Here is a 10,309-nt window from a genome sequence, read left to right as displayed (position 1 = left end):
AGCTTCCGGTTGAAGTCCTTCCAACTCACTTTCTTTTATACCAGTTTGTTTCAAAACATCTTCCTTAATTACCTTTGCCTGTCGGGTTCCTTTCCTTACTGTTTCTTCAACCTTCTTAACCCTTTTCCTTGACTGAATTCACTTTCAATAGTTTCAGCATTTCCAAAGACTTTCTCAGTGGGTTCCTTTGGTGCTTCAAGGAGGGATTTTGCATAAGTTTCTATGATATTATCATCTGTTTCATAGCCCATTTCAGTTACCCGAATAGTTCTAGGGACAACTGCCTCCATCCAGATTTCATCTTTCTTGATGACAAAACATATTTCCTTTTGATATTTGTCCACAATTGCCTGTGACAGTCTTATTCTTGTTTTCATTTGAGCCTTCAATGCTTGAAAGTGTTTGTTTATGTTTTTCTCTCTGTCTTCTCCCATGTTGTTCAATAGATCCAATAGTTGCTTTCCTACAGGTATATCAAACCCAAAATCTCTTCTATCAATACCGGGAACTTGCTTATTAATGTACAGCATTAGGCAAACAAGCAAATTTCCAAATCTAAAGGTTACTTTCTTATCTCCTTTAATCTTCTTTAGATTGTCTATCAATTCATCTTTGAGTCATTCACACACATCTATTCTAGCATTATCATTTACCATATCATATGCACTTTTGATACATAGGCTAGAAACTGAGTTCAACCTATTAGCATGTGTGGCTTTGTAACCTAAGATCATACTGATAAATCTGACATTGATGTCCTTTACATCATTTACCCTTAGAGACCTTTTGTCAAAAGTTGCACTGGTTAGTTTCATCACTGTGTCATTTGGGACTTTCTTTGTTCTGTTAGGTCTGCTACCGGTGGAAGGTAACCCTATTACTGCTTTTATTGCTTCTTTGGTGATTTTGTGAATTGAATCCAACCAAAAGAATTTGCCATGGACTCTGCTTAGGACTATTCTTATTTTATCTTCGGGAAAATCAGGAATGCTAAGAATATCCACAAAGCCTAGGGTTTCTACTACCTTATGTTTCGGCTTGATATTACCATCTACATCACAAATCACAGTCCTATACATGTTTTTGATCTCATCATCACCTAATTTCTCTATATGACAATGTATGTATATCTTAGGGTCTTCAGCATATACTACTCCCTTAGGAATTTGAGAGAATGCACCTATGTTATCATCTTTCTTTGCACTTTCGGGAACTAGTTTGAATACGGGTCTAGGGCGCTTAATAACCTCAATCACAGTAGGGTTTGCAATAAATTCAGGAGTGGATGAAGAAGCCATAATTATAAATACCTCAATCTACCTTGAGGATGAATGCTTTGATGAACTGCTTCACTTTTTCGCTAAGGATGTCTTCACTAGGAAATTTTCGCGCTCTCGAAGATTTGAATGCTCGGTGAATGGAAAAAGGAGCCAAAACACTTGCTTTATAATGTTATTTTCTCCAACTACCACATTTAATGCTTGTCGGTTAAGTCACAACTTAATTCATCTGTCGGTATAAAAGTAATTCGATTTCTTGCCATCAACCGAGGGTATAATAGCATGTTTTTCAATTTGTTGCTAAAGCCCCAAAGGATTTTCCTTCAATTAGATGAGGAGTCTCCTGTCGGTGGAGTGTTACTCTGTTCTACCAGTGGAGGGGTATTCCCATCAACATTTTGATCTAACTTTCTGATCCATTGTTTTGAGAATTATTGCTTTACCTCTTCAACCTTTTCTTTACCTTTCAAACTAGGACCTTTGTTATTTGTCAGTGAGGTCTTGCTTCTACAAAATTTTGCAATATGTCCAATTTTGTTACAAGCATAACAAGTCACATTGTTTTTCTGAATAGCTTTCCCATATCCTATGCCGGTATGTGTTTTGCATTGATTAGATAGATGTCCAAATCTTCCACAAACATAACATCTTACATTCATTCTACAATTTTCTGAGTTATGACCAATTTTGTTGCATTTGGAACATTGACCGGTGGGTGTATTAGTGTTCTGATAATTTCTAGATCTACACTGATTTGCTCTATGACCATACTTGTTATAGTTAAAGCATTTCCCATTGAATTTGTAAGCATTAGGTTGTCTTACCAGTTTACTATGATCATGATTGTTTGCAGTACCGGAGCTTGCACCAACTTCAAAGCCAAGGCCATTTGTATCACCATTAAGTTTTTTATTCTTCAGCATGTCAACAAGTTCTTCTGAACTTTTCTTGAATTTCTCTCTATGTTGATTTGCAGCTGTCAGTTCATTCTCCAAGATTCATTTATGTCTCATGAGTTCAGTTCTGTCATTTTGTGTATGCATTAGATATGTCTTCAACATATCATTCTCATGACTGAGTCTTGTGTTTTCATTTCCAGCATCATTTAGTCTTTTAGTCAAGTCATCTTCATTCTTCTTTCTGTCTTCAATTTCTTTACAAAATCTCATAGTCATATCTTGCATCTCATTCTTCATTGTACAGTTATCTTGTCTCATTTGGTTCACCAGATCATTAAGAGTTTCCTTTTCATCTTCCTCTTTCTGCATCTTCTCACAAAGTTCTCTTCTTTTATTTCTGTCTATGGTGAAATTTTCTTGAAGTCCTTGAATAATATCCTGAGCAACCTTCAGATCATCTTCAAGTTTGATATTCTTCACTTTTTCTGCATCATAGTCTGAAAGAGTTGTTTCCAATTGCTTTTTGAAGTTTTCCATCTCTACTGGTGACAAGATCCTCCTCAAGTTGTTAGACTTTTGAAAATAGAGGACCAAGCTCTGATACCAATTGTTAGGATTCCCAAAGATACTGAGAGGGGGGGCTGAATCAGTATCTGACTGGTATAATAATTTTCTTAACTTATAACATGAAAAGCATATTAAAACTGTGTATCGGTAAATCAGTAATAATGCAGCAAATAAGAATAACAACCACAACATGAAAAGCACACCATAACACAATATTTTAACGAGGAAACCCGGTGTGGGAAAAACCTCGGTGGGATTTGTGACCCACAATATTCACTTACTGGCCAATAAGAGAATATTACTGCTTACAATAGTGGCATGCACATGCAGGAAGGCCAAGTGCCTAGAGCTCACTGCTCAGTTACAAAGGAAGTCACACTGACTTACAAAAATGGATTATTCTAATACAATGTCTTGTACTGCTTCAAATCAGCATTTGCTATGCTAGATTCAGTACCGGTTTAAGCTCTGCTACATACATAAACCCTTAACCTAATAATTCGCACATTAGGTCTGCTACCTTCTATTCATATTTCACATCCTATCATTACTTAAATGATCTACAATGATCTCATACATATATGAGTCATATTACAATCCGCCATGTCGGCTTACAAAAGATTTTACAATTAATTACAAAATATGTTTATACAAAATTGATGTTGGCCAAGGTGCTGGTATTCTTCCTTTTTAGTGTTGATGTTATGTATGTCGGTGTAGAGTCTGCCGATGTCGGTGCCTGAGTCTGCCTGTTGGTATCACATGATTGCAAGGTTGCCATCTATGACAATACCTTCAATCACCTACAATTTCTCATTGGAGTGTGCATTTGCCAACACCAAGTTTGTAGATGAGGTAGAGTTAGATGTAATTCCACTTGACATTTGTGGGATGGTTTTAGGAAGTCCTTATTTGTATGACAAAAGGTCATTTTCTACAGGGAACATAACAGGTATCATTCGTTTAAAGAAGGAATGGAATTTATTGTAAAAGCTCATCGCATGAAAAATGATAGATCTATTGTAAACATAGGGCATTTGAAGATGATTGTGAATGCAAGCAATACATTAACCCTCGTGTCTGTAAAAACTAGTGATATTAAGCATGAAGATAAAATAATCACATATATTTCTAATCATGATAAGGTGTCACAGACAATAGTGTGAGGATTAGTTGCAAGCACATTTAAGCCTTCAGGCAAAGGTGGTAAAAGAGGGTTTGGATTATTCATTTTCTAATTATGTTCCTGTTAAGGAGATCCAACATGTTGATACTTTTTCTTTTTTTCTTTCACATCAATGTATTCAATATTGTTAATTTTTATTCTACTAGTTAGTTCTATGTGGATGGTGGCTGCGACATTGAATATTGATGAGTATACAGTTGATTGTATCAACAATGCTATCTCATTTTTCATCTTGTTTATGATGAGTTAGATGATCAGAATTCCAGCAAGGTGGACAGATGATACTGGGCAAGTGAGGCGACAATGCCCTCACTTCAATTCTACATAAAAATAGATTTTTGGTGGTCCAAAAGCTTCTCAATTGGGAGGAATGATCCATGAGGATCTAGAAGACCTAAAATTTTCAGTCTCAAAATTTGACGAAATTAGCATCATTGGATAAAGCTCGCAGACACGATCCTGATGCAACTTGAATCGTGTCAAACAGAGTCCGTATCAACGAGATATGGCCAATCAAAGTTTCCAAAAGATGGGTTGACCAAGTACATGTGTTGACGTCAACATGATGATGTGGCATGTACAATTGGCAAGTGACGTAACGGTATGCTGATGTGGACATATGTCAGAGTGCCACATGTCATCACCAGTTGACTTGGCACAGTTATTAATGCGGACCAATAACATGTTGACACGTGTCACTATGGCAAAGAAATAACACCACGTGGCACCCCTACAGAAGCCCATACGGCAGGTGGCTTGACCAGTTTGATCAAAATGTTGGGTGGGGGAATCGAACCCCCAACCTCACATTTAATACATTTTCTCCTAACCATCATGTCACGCAATTCTATTTTGCAATCGGGAAAAATTTGTAATTTGAGTTAAATGCAAATTAAATTTGTAAACCTTTAATTACGGATTACTCACCTTATTGCAAACATAATATGAGCCTATTAGTAATGGAACTTGATTATTTTCCTAATATAGAGTTTTTGTTTCAATCATATTTGGATCCGTGGAAGTGGATGCACAGTTGATTTGAAGCTATCACTTCTTCGTTGAGACCTTTGTTGCACAAACAACATAATTTTCTAAATGCCTTATCAATTGACCCCACATACTATGCAAGTGTATGCAAAATATAGACCATTTTTTTTTATAATTGACCTTCCACACCTCTTCAACAATATACCCATTACACGCCAAAATGCAATTACTGATTTAACTTAAATATGATTTAAAAACCAACTTGTTTTTCCTAAGAAAGTGGATTCTTTACAATTATATGCCATAACTAAGTGGCCAAGTTAAGGTTTTAAAGTAGGGTATGACAAGCAAGGAGGGGGGCCTATGGTTTGCACCAGCTTGAAGGGTGGAGTCCGTGATCAATAATGTAGCACTGGATGCCATCTCCAAAGAAAATTCTTGTCCCATCTCCAAAGAAAATTCTTATCCCATCTGCTCTCTCAACTCTCGAGTGAGCTTTATTCCTTCCACATAAGATCAATGACAAATGGCCCAAAATGAGCTAGAAATCAAGTCCATAAAAAATTTCCGTCCTTATCCCGAAATGAAAATGCCTGTCCAGACCTAACAAATCCCTGCTATGGGACGGGAGGCCAGCTGTGATCTCAAGCCGTTCCATTTCTTACGAACGTTGGACGTCACCTCGAATTGACATCATCTTTGAATCCCAATAAACTGAAACTCCTACAACTAAAAATCTAGCATACAAGACAAGGGCCATGAAGCACGCTGGAACTAAGATAGGACTGTTTAGGATGACCGGGACAGCTTGTGTCATTGGAAGCTTCTGATCTGGACCGCTGGTTAGAAATGTGTGCACATCTAACCGTCGATTAGGTGCAGGTGGCTAGCTCACTGAAAGCCAGCGTGGGTAAAAAAATCCGATTTTGCTCCCGTGAGTATTGAGTACGGTGAAATCCAAACATGACACGTTATGGGTGTCAATCATTTCTCCTAAAATATCTGCCTTGGCCTTGTAAAATGGACAATTGCGTGGCGTAATTGGGTGGCGGTGAAATTGCCTTTTACTGGATAGAGAGTCTAGAAAAGGGGCACCTAAGTGATGGCGTATCAGGAGGCTCTTAGAGCAGCGCTCTCCGAAGCGAATCCTCTAATGAGATTTTACTTAACATAGGTGTGGAATTCTAACTGAAATTTGTAGATTGGGGTCTGCATAGGTCTAATTTTAACTGGAAATTGTAAGTTATTTTTGTCTCTGAAGAAATGTTGCTGCGAAGCTCTTCTAGTCTTAGCCTGCGCCCGGCTAAACCTGTTCCGCTAGAGCCGGATGCGGGTCCGGGTTTCTGTAAACCTGTACGGACACCATCGTCCAGCAGTTGTGTTGTCTGCCAGGGGAACCGGAATTCAGGAGTGGAGAAACCCAAGAAGAATTTGATCAGGGTTTCTAAGAAATCTGATGCAATTATTGTTGAAGATCGAAAATCTGCCACCAATGAGAGGAAGAAAGAAGAGGGTTTTAGATCTTTAGTAGGAGAAAAGTCCAGTGTACGGACGCGTTTAGTGGGTAATAGAGAGGGTTCTGAATTTGGCGTGGGTGGCGGTGTTCATAAATGTGGTGGCCCTGGCTCTGGCGGCGGCGGTGGTGGTACTGCTGGTGGTGGTGGTGGTGGTGATTCGAATAGCACAGACGTTTACTATCAGAAAATGCTGGAGGCCAATCCGGGGAACCCACTTTTGCTAAGGAACTATGCTAAGTTCTTACATGAGGTATGTGGATGCTTTGCAGAGTGATTTTTCAAACCCCAAATTTGTAGGAATGAGTGACATTTTTTTTAAAATTAAGATTAAAATTTGTTTCAGGTCCGAGGTGAACTTGCTAAGGCAGAAGAGTACTATGAGAGAGCTATACTTGCCAGCCCTGGGGATGGTGAGGTGCTTTCTCTTTATGCCAAGCTCATTTGGGATACTCGCAAGGATGTGCCTCGTGCTGAGGCTTACTTTGATCAAGCTGTGAAGGCTAACCCTGATGATTGGTGAGTAACCCTTTCTTTCACTGTTTTGATTCCATTGTATTGCAGAATTGGACAAGCTAGGACTTGAACCTTGATCCACCCTGCCAACAGCTACCCTGGTGTGTTTGCCATTGATCCCCTTTTTATGATCGTGTGTGTTGAGAATCTGGACTGGTTAGGACTTGAAATTAAGAGAATTATCTCAACAAACACAGTGTTATAGTATGTTTAACTCAGATGTGTAAGATGAGTGAATTAGGAATTAAACCTCCTGCTACATCAGACACAATCCTATTAAGGGCTTTTCAATTAATCTACAAGAATTCATTTGCAAAGTGGCTACGTCCAGGCCTCTATGTGATATAATCAGCTCTAAGATAATGAGCAGTGAATCATACTTTACAAATTGCATTCATTTACAGGAGTTAAGAGTTACAGTGCATCATTTGTCATGGATAATTTCAACCGCTCTGGTCTTTTTTATTAAAGGATAAACAGGTTTTAACTTTCAAAAGGCTCCTAATATCCTGTTGCAAAAGACTAGCATAAAAACAGCTAACAACAATAAAATAATTTCAACCACTCTGTTTGGTACTAAATGGGGTATTTGTGCCAAATTGACTCGGATCAACACATATCCTTTATTTTAAACAAAACTATGGGGAGCTAAACTTTTACTAACTAAAAAAGTGGTTCCATCCAGGAGCTTCTGCATGTTCTCGGAGTAAATTCAGTGACATTTTTCTTCAAAATGTTAATGTGATGTTGCATTCTCATACTTTTTACATGCTATTGAAGAGTGGTAGCTATTGAAGTTTTAGGTTTAACATAAGTTGACGACTCTGATCTTGGGTATGAATAGTTGAGATTACCGAATTTTCTTTTTAATGGTATTGAAAGGTATGCAGGACTTTCAATTGCCACTAATTAATTCGGATGCATGTGTGCACAGCTATGTTCTGGCATCTTATGCCAACTTTCTATGGAATTCAGAAGAGGAGGAGGATGCTTTTGATATGCAAGGGGAAGTAGAGGTTCCTCCGTCTCACAAATCTCCAACAGCTGCAGCTGCTTGAATTGAAGCTAGTGTACGTATAGAGCAAACAAATGTATCAACTTCAGATACTAATCTGAAGCAAGTGCAAAGATATATGAGCTTCATCACCTGCCTGCAACAGCTCAAAGACTGGTAGTGGGATTATACCTATCTATCGTATTTTAAGTTCTAACAAATACATATGTTGACCGATGGGGCTTTCGCATGGAAGGACACATTCTGTATAGTATAGACAATAACACCATTACAGATCATAAAAAAATTGATCCTAGGAATGCCCCCCATTACCCATGCAAGAGGTATAACTGCAATGACAGTAAGGGGTGGCATTCGAATGGAATGTGTGTTCACAGAAATCCCTGGATATAAATTTGACAAATACTGTTTTAAATTATATTTTGTTTTTAAATTTTACATCATATTAATATGAGGGAAAATAGACTGGTGGGATGATTTTAAGTTAATTCACTAGCACAAATTAGTGATTGAGTTCAGTTGGTAAATCATTGGATTCTAATTGTTATCATCTAATGTTGATGTTCGGAAGAAGCTATATAATATTGTTTGTAATGGAGTTAATGTATTGATCTTACTTGAATTCAAGTGCCTTGTTAAAATCAAATTCGTAAAAACTATTTTCAAATATTTTGTACAAATTAACATAGATCTAGTAGGTGATGATTAGTGAGCTAGGGTATTGTTATATTAAATGCTAAGTTATGAAAAACAAATCAAAGAGTAAGGGTATTCAACCTAATAAATTTTATAAATATTAAAAATATTAATGTAAATCTAATAGGTGATAATTTATGGATTTGTATATTTTGATATTAAGTGTTGTTATGAAAAGTAAATGCAAGAGTAGGGGTACTATTGTAATTAAGTAACCTATGCTGAAATATCATCTTTTTATTAGCAAAATGCATCATTTTCTATGTTAAATTTGAATTATGTTTGGGGTTGAGACTAATGGTTTGTGTCAAGTTTGTGATCATGGATTGGTCCTTTGTATTCAAATTTGATCATATATGTTGATTACATATGTTTTATTAATTACTTAGTTGAACTTCATTTGTTCTACTACTTTCTAATGTATGATATATGATGATGTTTTAAAATATCTCGAAAGGTAATGTTTGATATATGATGATGTTTTAAAATATCTCGGAAGGTATATCATTGTGCTTCAAGAGGACACTCTCTTATGGTAATGATCTTTGAAATTGTCAAGCAAATAGGAGAATAGATGTAAATATAGTATAAAGTTGTTTGAATTTGATTTGGATCGTCATATAAAAGCATTATAAATATTAAATAAATTCATAGTAGTATATAGAAAATAATTTCAACATGTAAGTGAACCAAGTATTGGAAGTACTAAAGACCACCCTTTTTTGAAAAAAAAAAATCACCATCAAATAGAAAAGAAATTTGTTTAATCTAATAGAAGAGTTATATCAATACATTCAATCTTTCTCTTTCAATCTTACAATATTCTAGTAGTGTAATAGAGTATAAATTGAATATTATATCATTTTCAAATTCAACTTTTCTACCATCTCCTTGAAACTAGATTATCAATGATACTACTATTAATAAATACTTTGGAACATTTTCCTTTTGACTTGCACACATTTCTAAATAAAATTTCCCTTTGAATTGATGCATTTTGATATTTTCCAAGTTTCAACTATTTTTTCTTAACTAGTAATGACATAGTTTTTAGGTACACTTGCTTTATGAAAAATAAGCATTTTCATCAGTAAGTGTGGCTCTAGTTGTCCTCTCGATTTTTTATCATATCATCTTTCAAATAATGTATATTCAAATGCTCTATGTTCTTCAACTCTACTTTTAAATCAATTTATTCTAAATTGTCTTTCACCAACTCTTCTACATCTTCCTCCACCTCGTTAATAATTCTCTAGTTTATCATTCCAATATCCTTAAAGTATGTATTAACTCTCTAGTTTATCATTCCAATATCCTTCAAGTATGTATTTTGCTTCGACTTGTTCATCATGAATTCTTCTACCACTACCTTGATGTCTTCCTCTATTGAATTTGTTGTCTCTTCCTCACTATTTTGTTTGTTCTTAAACCTCCTATTCAGCGTATATTTACCTTTTAGATAAAATTGATATGTTTCCTCAAAAAAAATTTATCTTAGTCATACTTAGTTCTTCTTGAATAAATTCGATAAACCATTTATATACTTCATTGCTCTTGACTTATCATATGGTGACCAACTCTTATTATCAACTTATAAAATTCATCTATATATTCTTCAACTCTCATTTCTTTTTGTCCAATATTTTGTA

General features: G+C 36.0%; 1 protein-coding gene across 1 annotated transcript; it reads left to right on the top strand.

Annotated features, from left to right (window-relative positions):
- The first annotated feature begins 5,445 nt into the window (after nt 1-5,445).
- Nucleotides 5,446-8,382, top strand: LOC131041389 (uncharacterized). Its single transcript, XM_057974442.2, has 3 exons — nt 5,446-6,686; nt 6,780-6,952; nt 7,884-8,382. Exons 1-3 carry the CDS (start codon nt 6,183-6,185, stop codon nt 8,005-8,007), a joined length of 801 nt encoding a protein of 266 aa, XP_057830425.2. The 5' UTR covers nt 5,446-6,182; the 3' UTR covers nt 8,008-8,382.
- The last annotated feature ends 1,927 nt before the right edge of the window (nt 8,383-10,309 follow it).

This window comes from Cryptomeria japonica, chromosome 11 (genome assembly GCF_030272615.1).
Source record: "Cryptomeria japonica chromosome 11, Sugi_1.0, whole genome shotgun sequence".
NCBI classification, from domain to species: Eukaryota; Viridiplantae; Streptophyta; class Pinopsida; order Cupressales; family Cupressaceae; genus Cryptomeria; species Cryptomeria japonica.
This window is presented reverse-complemented; position numbering and strand designations above follow the sequence as displayed.